The 18456-nt window shown below is 40.3% G+C and overlaps 1 protein-coding gene across 6 annotated transcripts in view; it reads right to left on the bottom strand.

Annotated features, from left to right (window-relative positions):
* The window catches only part of WRN (WRN RecQ like helicase), a 95434-nt gene that overhangs the window by 27128 nt on the left and 49850 nt on the right, over positions 1 to 18456 (bottom strand). For all 6 annotated transcript variants that reach the window (XM_070742179.1, XM_070742182.1, XM_070742184.1 and 3 more), the window contains 5 exons: positions 16109 to 16283; positions 12651 to 12832; positions 6630 to 6731; positions 6253 to 6345; positions 1727 to 1874 (listed from right to left, as the gene is read on the bottom strand). In XM_070742179.1, coding sequence (XP_070598280.1) covers positions 1727 to 1874; positions 6253 to 6345; positions 6630 to 6731; positions 12651 to 12832; positions 16109 to 16283 — 700 coding nt within the window. The remainder of the gene's footprint in view (positions 1 to 1726; positions 1875 to 6252; positions 6346 to 6629; positions 6732 to 12650; positions 12833 to 16108; positions 16284 to 18456) is intronic.

Raw genomic sequence — 18456 nt, forward strand, 5'->3', positions numbered from 1 at the left:
ACAGGTGAAATCTGATCTCTCTGGTGACCCACTTGAAACCTGTTTAGGAACACACCTGTGTTTATTTTTATCCAAAGTCTACTAGTTGAACAAAGCTGATGATAAAACAATTCTTCACAAACCATGGGTAAACATGGTGTAAACTATTTATATGCTTTGCAAAGGGCATTTCTAATTATCTTAATATTATTATCAAAACATTAAATACTTGTTACACATACAAATAAAAACTACACAGAATAATATATTAAACTTTACATGTGAAATACTATTAAATATAGTCAATATCCAGTAAACCAGAAAAAGCAAAAAGAGCATAATTTCCTGTTATAAAAATTAAAAGTTTCTTAACCATAGCAGCAGAAAGAACTTTCTGACATATTCTACAGTTACTACAGAAGATTAACTGAAAATTAATTCTTTTCCTAAGGCATTTTTCAATTTCAGTTGAATGAAACATTGAATAGCTCTTAAAATAGCCAATTTCATGCATACTGGATGACCTACCTTAAATAACTAATAGAAGGAAGTATTGCCATAGCACTTTCTGACTATTCAAAGTGATTTTTATACATTTTAATACTGCATAATAGAAAGGGCTCTCAGTCATACACAGTATTTTTAGAAAAGAAAACTGGCAAGAAATTGTTACACATGGTTTTTATTTGAAACTATGCCTAATGCAGATGGGGGGGGGGGAGAGCCCAAATACTGGATTATGGAATGCCAAGAGAGAATGATGGCATTATTTCCCTTAATCTCTCCTATGGTAGGGCAGATTAAAAAGGTGAAAAGTAAAACCATAAATATTATTTATTAAAATTAAAACAACATTTAGTCAAATATGAAAGCTCTACAGAATGCATAAAGCTGTGAAAGGAAGTTTGTGAATATTTGGTGAATAGAGTAGAGTAGAGATAGAGTAGAGATAGTGTAGAGTAGGGTAGAGTAGGGTAGGGTAGGGTAGGGTAGGGTAGGGCAGAGCAGAGCAGAGCAGAGCAGAGCAGAGTAGAGTAGGAATAGAATAGAATAGAATAGAATAGAATTCTTTATTGGTCAAATGTGATTGATCACATAAAGAATTTGTCATTGGTACGTATACTCTCAGTGAACATAAAAGAAAAGATACATTTGTCAAGAATCATGAATTACAACACTTAATGATTGTCATAAAGGACAAATAAGCCAGTGCTGGGCTACTAGCCGGAACATCTAATTGGGCTCGCCTCCATGGCTCTGGAGGTCCCGTGAGTTTGAGCGGAGTTATGCTGCTGCGCCCGTGCAGATAACGAAATCATGCACGGAGACGCAGGTGCACCCATGTTCTGGCAAGGTATTTTGCTTCCGCGCATGCGCAGAAGTAAAAAACCTCGCTGGAACACGGGCGGACCTGCAGAAGCATATCTCTGCTCAAACTTGCGGGACCTCCAGACTATTTTAATAGGATGCAAACCCAATTAGGCGTTCCGGCTAATAGCCCACCCATGAAATAAGCAATCAGGAAACAATATTAATATAAATTGTAAGAATAGGACACAATCTTAAGTATACTCTTTAAGTCACAAACTTTCTGTTACCCCAGTAGGCAGCACAGAGCTTGTTCTTTCATATGTAACAAATGAATAAGAAGTAGAAAATCCTAGAATGCTTGCACTCCCAGACCCACCATTTGCCCCACTGCCATGGAAACAGCATTACCAAATTTGCATCCATCTACCATACTTACAGATCCTCTGAGAAGCAGTATTGGAGCCCCCATGCCAAATCTCTCCTTTAAAGCACATACTGCAGACATCAGTTTGTATGCTTGCTGACCAAAATCTTCAAAACTGTCTTGAGGGTCAATTATCGGAGCACAATGAATATCCCTAGAACTGCATCAAAATGTATATTGTTCATAACTGGTATGAAAAAAAAATAGGGGTGGGCAGGGGTGGGTTCCACTTACCTTTCGCTACTGGTGCACATTGTGACCCCAAACCCATGTTACATACGCGTCCTCGCATTTGATTTTGGCTCTCTGCGCATGCGCAGAGGGACAATTTTATTTCTGTGCATGTGCAGAAAGCCAAAAATTGCAAAACAAATTAAAAATAAAACAGATGACAGCGCCAACAGCCCGGCAAAGCCGTCACGTGTGCGATTATGCAATTGGTGGGCTCCTACCGGACTGGAGCACCAGGGTGCACCTGTAGGAACCCATCACTTAGGGGAGGGATTTATCTCTTTCTTATACACAGTCAAATCATTAGCATTACAACCTTGCATAATTGGAGAGGCAACCTAGAAAATGCTACTTTTCTAATCACTGAAGTCATCAAGACCAATGGGCAAATTACCATATTTTTCGGAGTATAAAAAATAAGGTGCATCTTATACATCTTAATTTGCCCATTCCATCATTTTTCTTGGACATTTATTATATTTGTTTCAATTGCATTGGTCTTTCCCATGTAAATCTCTAAAATTTTCAATGTTCCCTCACTTCCCTTTCATCCTTAAGAATGTTATTATTATATTTTCTATTTTTAAATTCAAATGTTAAACTTAATTTGATTTGGCATCAAACACAAAAGCACGCATATCCTAAACACAAACATTTAAATGTCTTGTCACTCTTAGATCACTGTTAAATTGTTAAAAGCAGACATTTTTACAAATAGGCATATTTTACATTTATTACTACTCTCCAAACAGCCCAATCATTTTTTCTTTATTTTCATCTCATTCCTACTCATACATTCATGAAATCTAATAAAAGAAATTCCTTCTGCCCTATAATTAAATCAATGCAGAATATTGCCCAATGGTTTCCAAACCGATCTCTGCTTGTCTCTCAAACAATGAAGTCTAAAGCATTCAGGACTGTAAATAGTGAAGCCCCAAAAACTGAAAATCAGTAACGTTCTTTCAACCTGGGCAGGATATGGACCCAGGTATTTTGCACTGGTTGAATGTCCACCTACATCATTCTATACCAATGAAAGCATCTAGCACAGTGGTTTCCAACCTTCGTAATGCTGCAACCCTTTAATACAATTCCTCATGTTGTGGTGACCCCTAATCATAAAATAATAAAATCATTAGGAAACTTAGGGGTGGGTTTTAATTTACCCCGCTGCTGGTTTGCTTCCTCTTGTGCTGCATTGCCACGCCTTGCACAGCGCACTCAGTGCCAAGATGGTGACGCTTATGCAATGTCAGAAATTCAGCTTCTGTGCATGCTCAGAAGTCCCCGTGGTACAGATTTTTTTTTTTTGGCAGCAGTCTATTTGTATGTGGGTGGACCCACCTGGAGACGGATAGAGGAGTGTCTTGCTTCCTAAGGCCATCAGAAATGTGTGTTTTCCCATGGTCTTAAGTGACCCCTGTGAAAGCACTTTTCAGTGATAATGTCAAGCTGAACATTTTGCAATCTTCTCATTGTAATGCTATGAATGCATGGGTTGATGGTTGCCATGTCTCAGTGATTTAATTGCAATCTTGACGCAGCCTCACAAACGTTATCATGTCTTCTGCCTGATCCAATCACTTTAGCTTGAATGGCCCAATGTCAGATCAGATATCAACAATATGGGCTCAAAAACTTTCATGTCCCTAGATAATTTTAGTTCTGAGTCATGTTTAACTGATCTCACAGATTTGTTGTGACAATAAAATATGGAAAAATCTTTGGCATCTTAATTCTTTAGATTATAAATGTAAAATAATAATAATAAAACTAAAATTTATTTATTTGTTTATTCATTCATTTAATTTTTATACAAGAGGTCCAGTAAATCCGAGTCCAACCAATTTAATGGCAATAAGGATGGCAAAACATGTGTATTTTTCCGCTCATTGCCTACGCAGATTCTCGCCCGGCTGCCCTATTTAGGGTGACCTGCTGTCTTCTTGATGTGGAAGATCTCTTAAAGTGTAGAGCTGAGTAATTTGTTCAGTTTTTGACAGACAAAATTGCTCAGATTCAGGTAGACCTGGACTCCAATTGGGCAATGTCAAGCGAGGTGACTGGGGTTAGTCTTAGTCCTGTTGTGTGGAATGAGTTTGACCTTGTTACCCCTGATGACGGGGACAAGGCTAAGGAGCAATGAGCGCCTCTACTTGTTTGTTAGACCTGTGTCCCTCCTGGCTGGTTTCAGCCAGTAGGGAAGTGACACAAGGCTGGCTTCAGGTGTTAGTCAGCGCTTCTTTGAGCGAGGGCTCCTTTCTGCAACCTTTGAAGGAAACGGTTGTGAGGCTCCTCCTCAAGAAGCCTTCCCTAGACCCAGCCTCATTGAATATTTTATTTATTTATTTATTTATTAGATTTGTATGCTGCCCCTCTCCGTAGACTTGGGGCGGCTCACAACACAATAAAACAGTTCATGACAAATCTAAAAATTTACAATTTAAAATATTTAAAAAAAACCATTATTAAGCAGACATACATACAAGCATACCATACATAAATTATATAGGCCCGGTGGAGATATCTCACTTCCCCCATGCCTGACGACAGAGGTGGGTTTTAAGAAGTTTACGGAAGGCAGGGAGAGTAGGGGCAGTTCTAATCTCTGGGGGGAGCTGGTTCCAGAGAGTCGGGGCCGCCACAGAGAAGGCTCTTCCCCTGGGGCCTGCCAACCGACATTGTTTAGTTGACGGGACCCGGAGAAGGCCCACTCTGTGGAACCTAATCGGTCACTGGGATTCGTGCGGCAGAAGGCGGTCTCGGAGATATTCTGGTCTGATGCCATGAAGGGCTTTATAGGTCATAACCAACACTTTGAATTGTGACCGGAAATTGATCGGCAACCAATGCAGACTGCGGAGTGTTGGTATAACATGGGCATACCTGGGGAAGCCCATGACTGCTCTCGCAGCTGCATTCTGCACAATCTGAAGTTTCCGAACACTTTTCAAAGGTAGCCCCATGTAGAGAGTGTTACAGTAATCAAACCTCGAGGTCCTGTCTCCAACCTTCCCTTTGTAGGGAAGGTTGTTGAGAAAGTGGTGGCTCTAACTCCTATGGACCTTGGAAGAAGTGGATTATCTAGACCAGTGATGGTGAACCTATGGCACGGGTGCCAAAGGTGGCACGCGGAGCTATATCTGCTGGCACGCGAGCCTTTGCCAATCTCAGCTGCAGCGTGCATATGTGTGCCAGCCAGCTGATTTTTGGCTTACAAAGAGGCTCTGGGAGGGTGTTTTTGGCTACCAGAGAGCCTCTTGGGAGATGGGGAGGGTTATTTTTACCTCCCATGGCTCCAGGGAAGGATTTGGAGCCTGGGGAGGGTGAAACACGAACCTATAGGGCCCACCAGAAGTTGGGAAACAGGACGTTTCCGGCCTCCAGAGGGCCTCTGGGGGATGGGGGAAAGTTGTTTTTGCCGTCACCAGGCATTAAATTACGGGTGTAGCCACTCACGCATGCACAATAGCATGCGCACATGCTCTTTCAGCACCTGAGAGAAAAAAGGTTCACCACCACTGATCTAGACCTATTCCAATCTGGCTTCAGACCTGGTTGCAGCAAGGAAACTGCTTTGGTCACGCTAATGGATGATAGGGGTGAGGATAGGGGTCACTCCTCTCTCCTTGTGCCTCTTGACCTCTCAGCAGCTTTCGATACCGTTAACCATGGTATCCTTCTGTGATGGCTAGAGGGGTTGGGAGTGGGAGGTACCGTTTTATGGTGTCCCTCCTACCTTTCTGGCCAATCACAGTCAGTGGGAGGACAGAGGTCAATCCCAGGCCACTCCTTTGTGGGGTGCCTCAGGGGTTGGTCCTCTCTCCTCTCTTATTCAATATTTTCATGAAACCGCTGGGTGAGTTCATCCGACAACGTGGGGTGAGTTACCAACAATACACTGATAATACTTAGCTATGTATCTCCACCCCATGTCAGTTCAGTGAAGCGGTGGAAGTTATGTGCTGGTGTCTTGAAGCCACAAGGGTCTGGATGGGGGTTTCTCAGCTCTACCCTGCAAAGTCTCCTCTGTTCCCTCTGCATTAAGAATGGAACGAGTCACCCTAAAGAGGGCGGCTGGGTACGAATCCATGGACGCAATAAGTGGAGAAAAATGTGAACATTATATTCTGTGAATTAGCTTTTAGCAGTGAATGACTGAATGGCATACCATACACTGAACATATTCTTTATGTTAAAAGTAATGATGGTTTAAGAATACCTCATTAGCAGAGAGCCATTATCTATTTATCTGCTGAGGGAAGGTGGCTCCAAACCTTAAATCTTTGGGGTGCAACATTTACCTCGCTCTGCAATTATCACAACATTTTTCTGTTCCCATGATGCCTGTCGATGCCTTTCGGAGTTGTTTGTCTTCAAAATGAGACAAGATGATTCTGCCCAAGAGAACGTTGGGAATTAAATAAAAGAACAAGAATGTACATGTTAAATTCATTGAAGAAAACAATGAGCTGAAATCATCATCATTAATTAATTCACATAGGAGCTAATTATTTGTCCTTGAATCATCCTGAGACATACATATTATTTTTCAAAGTATGAAACTGTTGGCACAAGTGAAAAAATTCAGCAGAAACCACTATGACTTTTCAAAATTTCACTTAGCTTTACTGAAAGTCACTGTTTGTCACTTGCTAAAATATACAAAATAAACACATACCTCCGCCTGCAGCTGTTTAAGCTTAGATATCTCTCGATCTTGGCCATCATCTTAAGTTTGTACAGGCGAAACTTTTCATTACGTATCTCACTGATTAAGTGTCTTAAAAAGGAAAAGAATAGGAAAAAACTGAAATACTTATAATTTATGTGATTTTTTTCTGCTGCCTTCTTCCCCCCACCCCCAATTGTAAATATGTAACAGGCAATATATAGGAATATATGATGCTATATAACATCAATCATCAACTTGGTGCAGGTATATACATAGCAAGAATATATTGATATAGTAGTGACCATAGCATATGGAAGATTGTGACTTGGAAAAAGAGAGGGATAAATAATAAAGTGAATGAATTAAGAAAAGGAAGGAAGGAAGGAAGGAAGGAAAGAAAGAAAGAAAGAAAGAAAGAAAGAAAGAAAGAAAGAAAGAAAGAAAGAAAGAAAGAAAGAAAGAAAGAAAGAAAGAAAGAAAGAAAGAAAGAAAGAAAGAAAAGCAGATTATGTTGTACATTTGTGAAACTAAGAAAAGGGTAAGGCATAGCATTGCATGATGATTTTTTAGATTTTGAGCAGCACAGTGGCTGAATAAAGGGAGTATAGGGAGTGTGCACTGTATTTTTCGGTGCATAAGACGCACCTTTTTACCTCCAAAAAGTATTCGCCAGATTACGAGAAGCAGCTTTTCTCTGAGTGTTGAGAAAAGCTGCTTCCTGTAGTCCGTCAAATTCAGCAGCAATTCCTCCTGGTGAGCCATGGGCTGTTTAGGGCTGCAGACGAGGATAGGAAGCGTCTTCCACCCCCCACCCCCCCAAAAGATCCTCAATGGTGTGTTTTTATAGGCGCTGAACTTCTCCGTTGAAGTGTGGTAAAAAAGCCCATTTTATTTGCAGAGTAGTCTCTGGTGGAGCCCTAAAGGGATAAAATCCGTTTATGTGTGAATAAGAATCATCCAAATCTGCTCGGAGGGAAAAGTTCCATGGGGCGAAGGCTGGGTCGATCCATCCACTCGCTGTTTGTCTGTCAGCGGCATCCTTACACCAAACCCTGCGCGGGGAAGTAGCCCGCGGAGAGGAGCCGCCACATCAGCAATGGTGCGTCTCAAACACCAACAAATACGGTATTCCGCTAATCCTTAAACCAGGTTTAGAATAAGCCCATATAGAAACATAGAAGATTGAGGGCAGAAAAAGACCTCATGGTCCATCTAGTCTGCCCTTATACTATTTCCTGCATTTTATCTTAGGATGGATATATGTTTATCCCAGGCATGTTTAAATTCAGTTACTGTGGATTTACCAACCACGTCTGCTGGAAGTTTGTTCCAAGCATCTACTACTTTTTTTCAGTAAAATGATACTTTCTCACGTTGCTTCTGATATAATAAATAAAGGTGTTGTCTTAAATATTATTCTGTTAAGTGTCATAAGTGGATGGACTAAAACATATCAATACTGTATATATAACAAGTGGGTTATTCAGAGATCCTGTTTCTTGTGTATCTCCTTAAAATAATTGTAGTTTATTTTAAATACAGTGTTCCCTCGATTTCCGCGGGGGATACGTTCCGAGACTGCCCGTGAAAGTTGAATTTCCGCGAAGTAGAGATGCGGAAGTAAATACACCATTTTTGGCTATGGACAGTATCACAAGCCATCCCTTAACACTTTAAATCCCTAAATTACCATTTCCCATTCCCTTAACAACCATTTACTCACCATTATTACTGGTACTCACCATTGAATAAGACACTTAGTGATCCTGATATTTATAAACATAATTATTTATTAACAATAATTATTTTTTTTGTTATTTATTTGCAAAAATTATTAGTTTGGCGATGACGAATGACGTCATCGGCTGGGAAAAACTGTGGTATAGGAAAAAACCCGCAAAGTATTTTTTTAATTAATATTTTTTGAAAAACCGTGGTATAGGCTATTCGCGAAGTTCGAACCTGCGAAAATCGAGGGAACACTGTATATATATTTTAAACAGAAATTCGCTCACGGCATATTCTTCCTGATTCAGGGGGAAAGAATTAATTTAAATGATTTATTTTAATTGTTGTTGTTTATAATTAAGTTAGTTAGTAAAGGTTAGAAAGATAACAGGTTTTGAACAAAGGACAGGCTATTATTTCTTAGTGTCAAGAATAGATTTGGAGGTGGGAGAAGGACACCGAAGAAAAGGAAAGAATGAAAAAAAGATTGGGAACAAATACAATATTTAATATTTATTCTCCCTCTCTCTCTCTCTCTCTCTCTCTCTCTCTCTTTGTCCTTCTCTCTTTCTATTTCTCTCTTGCTTGCTTGCTTGCTTGCTTTCTCTTCTCTTTCTCTCACTCACTCTCTTTGTATCTCTCCCTTTCTCTCTCCCTCTCTCTGTCTCTCCCTTTCTTTCTTTCTCTCTCCCTTTCTATCTCTCCTCTTCCTTTCTCTCTCCCTCTCTATCTCTCCCTCTTTCTCTCCCTCTCCCCCTTTCTCTCTTTCTTTCTCTCTCTTCTCTTCCTCTCACTCACTCACTCTCTTTGTATCTCTCCCTCTTTGTATCTCTCCCTCTTTCTCTCTACCTTTCTTTCTCTTTCTCTCTCTCTCTTTCTCTCCGTCCTTCTCTTGCTTTCTCTCTGACCCTCTCTTTCTTTCTCTCTTATCTCTCCTTCTCACTCACTCTCTTTGTATCTCTCTTTGTATCTCTCTATCTCTCCCTCTTTCTCTCCCTTTCTATCTCTCCTCTTCCTTTCTCTCTCTCTTGCTTTCTTTCTCTCTCTTTCTCTCTCCCCTCTTTTTTCTCTCTCTCTCTTTCTCTCTCCCCTCTTTTTTCTCTCTCTCTCTCTCTTTCTCTCTCATACACCACGCCGGCAACAGAGAAAGAAAGAGAGAGGTACAGGTCGGGCGCGTTACCAGGAGGTGGAGGCGGTGTGGGGCCAGACGCTGGGTGCCGGGGACACCGGGGAGGGCGAAGGGGTGGACGTGGCCTCTGAGCTGAAGAGCCAAATGGGGGCGGAGGCAACGGCGGAGTCCGGCGCTGGGGCCATACAGAGCCGCTCATCCAGGGGGGCGTGGACCGGCAAGCTGCCCTCCGCTCTCTCTCTTTCTCTCTCTGTTGCTGGCGTGGTATATGAGAGAGAAAGAGAGAGAATGGAGGGCGACTTGCCGGTCCACGCCCCCCTGGATGAGCGGCCCCACATGGCCCCAGCGCCGGGCTCCGCCATTGCCTACGCCCCCATTCGGCTCTGCAGCTGAGAGGCAACAGCCACGTTCACTCCTTTGTCCTCCCCAGCGTCCCTGGCACCCAGCATCCGGCCCCACGCCACCTCCACCTCCCGGTAATGCGCCCGACCTCTACTTGCAGGAACGGGTGGTGGGGCGGCGCACTTGAAGGCCACCACGGCACCGCAGTCCCAGATCGCTCACTTCTCCGGCCAGCAAAGCCGGCTGCCCAGGAAAGTGGTGCGCTTTTTAAACGCGCGCTTTTCAGTAACTTTGCGCCAGTTCAAATGTTTCTGTGCGAGTTGGTCGCGCGTGCAGCTTAGAAGGAACAATGCCGGCGCGGCCACCTCGCCGCTGACACAGCCCTTCCCGGCAGAGCCCTCCCCAACAGTTCCCGCCGCCAGCGCACAGCTCTGCTCGCTCGAAGCCTGGTGTTGACCCTGGAGAGCGGGCTTCGGCTCTCGGCTTCAGCAGCCGCCATTGGGCCATTGTTTTTGCGGCGGCTGCCCTGCGCTTTTTAAATGCGCCGCTTTCCTGCGCTGCTTTTTTGGGCAGCTGGCTTTACTGGCCAGTGCAGAGTGGCTGCCACGACAACAACAACGACACCATGGCGTCCGCTGATGCCGAGAGCTGTCAAAGAGGCCCTGAAGGGGGACAGGGCGGTCCCTGAGGTGTGCTTGCCTTGTGCCTTGGGGGGGGGAGGCGATGGAGGTCAGGGGTTTTCAAGAAGCCGCCTTTCCCCCCCCCCCACATACACACACTCAGTTGACAGTTTTTCAATTGCCAATCGCCTTTTCCTGAATTTCGAGTCCACTCACTGCGGAGGAGGAGGTGGGGAGGAGGAGGTGGAGAGGCAAGGAGGCGGGGAGGAAAGCGGGCCTGCAATTGGCCAATTTATTTTTTGCCTTTAGGGAGAGGAACTGTTGCTGCTCTGCCATAGGGCAGCAACAGTTTCTCTCCCTAAAGGCGAGAAATAAATTGGCCAATTGCAGGCCCGCTTTCCTCCCCACCCCCTTGCCTCTCCGTCTTCTCCTCGCTCAGCAGCCGACCGCAGTGAGTGGACAGGAGATTCGGGAGCTTATTCTATTGATCAGTAAAATCTCATGAGCTGCCGCGGGCCGGTTAAAAGACCTCATTGGGCCGCATCCGGCCCGCGGGCCGTAGTTTGGGGACCGCTGATGTAAGGTATAAAGAAATAAAGATGAACTAGCACAAAAAAGTACTGGTAGTCACAAAAATTAATATTAAAAGAGAAAAGAAAATGCAGAGGAATTTCCACCGAAATAAAAACATTTGAATGCGGGTGAAAAAAAGTTTTCACAAGGTGGGTGGAATTAAGAATTAATTTATGAAATGATCTGGACAGTGGTGAAATCTAAATTTTTTTCCTACTGGTTCTGTGGGCATGGCTTGGTGAGCATGGCTTGGTGGGATCATGTGACTGGGTGGGTGTGGCTATGTAGTCATGTGACTCAGGAATCAAAAGGCAGTAACTCGCTTTAACAATGTCCTATTGTAGCAGTGTTGGACTAGATGTCCTCCAGGTCCCTTCCAACCTTGGATTATCCTTTGAAGCTGTGCCGAGTGCCAGGTTTGTAGTCCTTAATTCCTCTCCTTTTTCCCTCCCTCCCTCCCTCCATTTCTTTTTCTTTCTTTTATTCACTTTCTTTCTCCTTCTTTCCTTCCTTTCCAGCCTCAACCCCCCCCCCCATTTTTGGCCTAGCAGACTTAGGGGGGGGGGGGTGTTTTGAAGATCATCTGTGCGACGCGTGATCATCAGAACATTAATTATTATTGTTGTTGTATTTTTTACTACTGGTTCAGGAGAATTGGCCCAAACCGGTAGCATTTCACTCCTGAATCTGGAATGAAAATGAAATGGGAACACACTTGGAAACATATTGGATTGGATTATGTATTGGACTGTTTTTCACTTGTTGTGAGCCGCCCCGAGTCTTCGGAGAGGGGCGGCATACAAATCCAAATAATAAATAAATAATAAATAAATAAATATGTTGGTGATTTTTATGAGAGGAGTATGATATGTCAAGTGGAATTCAAATGATTACTAAGATTTAGTATCAAGGAAAAAACATGAAAAGGATGACACAAGATATATGAGAATGCTTTTTAAAAGGATAGGTCTGTAGAAATAAAATAGAATAGAATAGAGAGCATACGTACGAAAGACAAATTCCTTGTGTGTCCAATCACACTTGGCCAATGAAGAATTCTATTCTATTCTATTCTATTCTATTGAGACTCCTCCCCCAGGCTTATATAGTTTGTGTATGGTATGCTTGTGTTGTATGGTTTTTTTAATGATGGTTTTTTTTAGATTTTAAAAAATATTAGATTTGTTACATTGTTATATCGTTACTATTCTTGTTGTGAACCGCCCTGAATCTGCGGAGAGGGGCGGCATACAAATCTAATAAATTATTATTATTATTATTATTATTATTATTATTATTATTATTATTATATTCTATAGTCCTCACTCAGGGACCAGAATTGGGACTGACTACTTACTGTAGCTGTTAAGTGAAATGGTCACTAAGTGAAATCGAAACTGCATGTAAGGTCTTGTTTCAGTTTTCAGCTTTTATTTGCTTTACAAATCTGTCAATGGTGTAAATGTGAGTATTGGTCACAATATTACTTTTTCATCACATTCATAATTGTGAACAGTCACTAAACAAAGTAGTCACTAAACAATGGCTACCTGCGAACATTTAAAATATTCAGCATGGTTTTATATCTATTGTTTTAATATTTATGCATACAAAGCGAGTCAGAATTGCAGTTACCTATTGAAGCTCATGTCAGCTTGAGTCCACAATGCATAGCAAGAGGCTGGAAGCCCATCCCGGCCAGCCCTTCCAATTTCCTGGTAGTATGATTCCATTTCCTTTGGGGCTCCATAATGTATAACTGTCCGAATGTCTGCTTTATTAATGCCCATTCCAAAGGCTATAGTAGCGACTATACACTGGAGAAAAGTACCAATATTCCCAATATCAAAGTTACATTCATCTCAATACTAATGCACTTTTCAGTACTAATATTTGATCTGCATTAAGTATTTTTATACTATGACTTGTCAACGCTGTGCCAGACTCGCATAGAAACACAATATTTGAATTACAAGTTATTTATATTATATACTAAATCCAATACATATGTTAAAATGCTGCTGCTGAGAAAAAGAATTCCAATTAAAGTGTCCTCTTCATCTTCTATGAAAACATATACAGTGATGTGAACTGTATAGGACAGTGATGGAGAACCTCTTTTTGCTTGGGTGTCAATAGGGCGTGGGCTGAGCCCAAGAGTGGGGTCAAAAATGTCATCAGTCTCAAGTCCTTTCATGACCACAAGAGATCTATGACCAGCCCACTTTATATTCCAGTGATTCTTATCTACCAATTTGCTTGGACTGTTAGTAGGTCAGATTCCTTTAGACAGTTTAAGCTTGCAATAAATCTTTATACCTAATTTGAACATTCCCACTGTCAAAAAAGCTTTTGGGAAGTTAAATCTTGTTTTAAATAGTCAACCAGAATCTGCCTTCCTGATTTGGGAGGAGAGCCTCATTTAGGTCTGCAAGAATCAAAACCTATCATGCAATATGAAGAAGTGATTTGGGGCAGGGTGAAGAGATCATTTAAGTAAGGTGTTAAAGACTCAGTTGTAGTGATCGATTGTAGCATATATTTAACTGTTTCAAGCTTCCACACAGAAATATTATATATACTTTTGGGTCATTTTCCTCAAAAAATAAATGAACAAGTATAAAGTTTTAGACTCATTTGTTTAATGTGTATTCCCTATCTAGCAGTACCATATTTCCCCAAAAGTAAGACCTGATCTCATGTTAATTTTTGCTCCAAAAGTTGCATTAGGGCTTATTTTCTTATTAGGTCATCTTTTGGGAGATATTTATTTATTTATTTATAGATGTGTTCATTTGGCTAACAATCTTAATTGGGGCTTATTTTTGAGTAGGGCTTATTTTCAGGGAGACACAGTAGTTTAGGACTTGCCCATTTTTAGATATTTATACAGAAATACTGAAATTAGAAGGTTTCATAAAAAGCACCATTATAATATATGCGTGTGTATGTGTGGGTGTACACACACATACTGGTTTGATTAAAACATGAAATATGGCCATGTTATTCCAAATCCTGAGCTAAAATATGAATGAAATTCTACTAGATAGACCATCAAATGAACATATTCAAGATAGCCCTTAAAGTTCTATCTTAAATGTTAAAACTTCCTAGTCTAACTGATATCTTTTTTAAAAAAAAAACAGGAATCATACTCAGAGTATTAATATATGAATAAACCACATAAATTAAAGGTTGCATAAACTATTGGCATTTATAACAGCATATCTCTGATGTAAATAATGTACAGACCTACCAGTATATTGCTTCAAAAAACCAGAAGAAATGTAACTATACTATTCATATCCCATTGAAAATTTTGAAATAATCAATTAAAAATGCTGGGGAAAAAACATTTAGCCAGATCCTATGAATAAAAACACTGACGTATTGTTGAATTCAATAAGGCATACTGTACTATCAGGTAAATATGCAGAGAATTAATATATCAACTTCAATAAGACATTCATAATCAACTTTATTAACTAGTGGGTCCTGATTTTGAAAAGGAAAATGGTACATTTATATGGTATTGACGGAACTGATTATCTGTAGCTCAGGATTGAACTGTGGGGTCCTTGGTAGTCTCTGAGCTTGGCTCAAGCTCAGAGAGCATCAAGCTTACCATGTTTATGTTGTCTTATATGTTTAATATGGAAACCTTCTGTATATTTCATTTGCCTTTGATGTTCGTCCATCGTTTTCGAAGAAAACCTTGACATTTTGTGGGGGATGTCAAGATTTGCGCGCAAATTGGATTCAAGTGATGGAGCAGTACGTATAGTCAGCCTCACTCTCTCTTCCCAGATTCCATCTTGCTCCAATAGCAGGACAAGAGCCAAGACAGTGTCCTGCCGTGCTCTTAGCATACCACATCGCTTGCAGAGACCACCTTCATGACCGTTGCCCTAATCTAGTAGATTTCATCCACTCAGTCTGCTGGAATGTGTCGCCACATGCTCAGGATAAATAAGTCCCTATCTCACCAAAGGTCAATGACCCAGCAGCTGCTCTCAACCTGGTTTGGCCAGCCTGTCGAAGCTGTTGCCCGGGATGTGACCGCTGCGCATCCTACAGCTACTAGGAGCCACAGGTGAGAGCTGAGTGAAACATCGAAACATAGAAGACTGGCGGCAGAAAAAGACCTCATGGTCCATCTAGTCTGCCTTTATACTATTTTCTGTATTTTTATCTTAGGATGGATATATGTTTATCACAGGCATGTTTAAATTCAGTTATTGTGGATTTATCTACCACGTCTGCTGGAAGTTTGTTCCAAGGATCTACTACGCTTTCAGTAAAATAATATTTTCTCATGTTGCTTTTGATCTTTCCCCCAACTAACTTCAGACTGTGTCCCCTTGTTCTTGTATTCACTTTCCTATTAAAAACACTTCCCTCCTGAACCTTATTTAACCCTTTGACATATTTAAATGTTTCGATCATGTCCCCCCTTTTCCTTCTGTCCTCCAGACTATACAGATTGAGTTCATTAAGTCTTTCCTGATACGTTTTACGCTTAAGACCTTCCACCATTCTTGTAGCCCATTTTTGGACCCGTTCAATTTTGTCAATATCTTTTTGTAAGTGAGGTCTCCAGAATTGAACACAGTATTCCAAATGTGGTCTCACCAGCGCTCTATATAAGGGGATCACAATCTCCCTATTCCTGCTTGTTATATCTCTAGCTATGCAGCCAAGCATCCTACTTGCTTTTCCTACCGCCCGACCACACTGCTCACCCATTTTGAGACTGTCAGAAATCACTACCCCTAAATCCTTCTCTTCTGAAGTTTTTGCTAACACAGAACTGCCAATACAATATTCAGATTGAGGATTCATTTTTCCCAAGTGCATTATTTTACATTTGGAAACATTAAACTGCAGTTTCCATTGCTTTGACCATTTATCTAGTAAAGCTAAATCATTTACCATATTACAGACGCCTCCAGGAATATCAACCCTATTGCACACTTTAGAGTCATCGGCAAATAGGCAAACCTTCCCTACCAAACCTTCTCCTATGTCACTCACAATAAAAGGTGAGGACCTTCATTTGCCTAAACTAGATAACAAGTGAAGTTGTTCCATACCTGAATTTCATCTCTCATGAATTTATGGTGGACATCTCTTCTTGCTTTGACTCCCATGCCAGCATGGTATATGCCACAAACTAGATTTAATTTTCTTAGCTCTGCAGCTACTTGCTCAGTAGTCTTCCTTGATGGACAGTAAACAATGGTGGGGCCCTCAAATTCATATGTAGACCTAAGATTAGAAAATTAAGTAGAAATCATTGGCATGTGAGGTTTTTCCAGTAATTTAGAATATCTAATAAACTGATTATGATAAATCTCAAGGTCAATTTACATTACTTTAGAATTGCCTTTCTCTCAAACACAGGTTCACATATCAGGCCTTCAATAGGTCCAATTAGGAAACCAAATTCATATAACCTAGCGCTAAATTTTATTGTAAGTTATAGCAACAGAACCTTGCAAGTTTGAATGTGCCCCCTCCCCTTTATTTCTCTGTGAACTAGAAAGGGTCTTGCCGGATACATCTGCATACATTGCATTCTTGCTCCAGACTCAGGTTTCTTTTATCTAACTGTTGCCTTGGCAGCAGCTTTCTTCTGCCTCTCAAGGCCATTCCTCTCCCTCCATACCACACAGGAAAAATACTGATTAATATAACTGAAATATTTGTAAGGCATTTGCAGAACTAAATTGCTCTTTATTTTACTAGACTACATTATGTGGAAGCTTCAATTGACAAAGACTTGATGGGCATTTAAAATCAAAACATACGGATCCATCTGTGGATGATAATGCTACATGAAACATTACAACTTGGAAGAAAAGAATAAAGAGAGAAAAACCAAATTATTGTTAAGAGGAAACATTACTACTATAAGGCACTATTATACCATGGGAAAATATAGAGGATATGAAAGCAATTACATAGAAATGGATACGTTAATGATAGAAATGGATACGTTAATGATAAATTAACATATATATGTAATAATAAATAAGGATATATATATATATATATATATATATATATATATATATATATATATATATATATATTGTTTTCGTAAGTAGATTGTTCTGAGTTCGGGTTTTGCCCTGTGTAATGTTTTGCATGTCTATGCGACGTTTCGGTGAAATCACATTCACCATCATCAGGCTGGAGTATATATATATATATATATATATATATATACACACACACACACACACACACACATATATATATATATATATATATATATATATATATGTCACATGTTTAAGCTGAATTTGAAAATTAAGGGAGACTAGGATAGATCTATTTCGGCCTTATTTTGGCCTCATCAGCTAGCCATACCCACTGGGACTTGAACCTGCAACCTTTGCCTTGTAAGGCAGAGAATTATCCTCTAGGCTACAGTATCCAATCCCTTCAGCTCTGTACCAGGGAAGGGTTACATTTTGTGTCGAATCACCCTGGTATATTGAAGGAACATCACAGCTCCTTTTTTGCCTCTTGGCCCAACCCAGGGCCATTTATATATAATAAATGAATATGCTGCATGAAACAATTAGCCTGCAATCTAGCAGGTGTAAATATTAAGTTCTGATACCAAAATAACTCATGTATAAAACACAATGCTTTATTTTGTCTTGAATGTATATATGTATGTATGTTGTTACCACCACCCCCCCGTTTTCTCACTTTCCCTCCTCCTTCCTTCCTTCTTTCTTATCTTTTCCTTTCTAAGGATGCCTATGCATAAATAATTATGTAATTATATGCACCTTGTAAATGTTGTATTGTTGCAATGTTTATATCCATTCTTTTTTAATGTAAATAATCAATAAAGTATTTTTTTTAAATGAATATGAGAAGAACAAATGAAAACTTTAAATAGATATGTTATGAAACTAAGAAAGCTGAACGATGTAATAAACCTGGATGAAGTAGAACTGATAAATATATGCAGGAAAGTAATAATAAAGGTCAGAGAATATGAATTAAGTTTGCTCTTGGCTCATCTTATTTGTTCTTTGAAAATAGCAATATAGGGTCGGTAAAACAACTGCAAGTTAAACTCTACTAACTATGATAATGAAAGAATATGGAAAGAGTTGGGGGAAACTATCCAAAATAGCAAGGAAAGTAATCCAGAACAATGATTAATCTACATGCCAATGCATGGATGAAACAATATCAAAGTAGAAAAATTACTTGGTAACCCAGGAATGAATGAGAATGTTGCTTGGTGAAGATCTGCCCAAAACTCTGTTTCAAATATATATTTTATGCACGGGTCAAGGAATGCTTATGACAAAGTAATAAAACTGAAAACATAGGACAAAAGAAGAGCAAAATTTATATATGACTAAAATTGAAAGAACTGGTAAAGAACACAAAAGGAAGGGTTCTGAAAGTG

Source organism: Erythrolamprus reginae, chromosome 2 (assembly GCF_031021105.1).
Source record: "Erythrolamprus reginae isolate rEryReg1 chromosome 2, rEryReg1.hap1, whole genome shotgun sequence".
In the NCBI taxonomy this organism is placed as follows: Eukaryota; Metazoa; Chordata; class Lepidosauria; order Squamata; family Dipsadidae; genus Erythrolamprus; species Erythrolamprus reginae.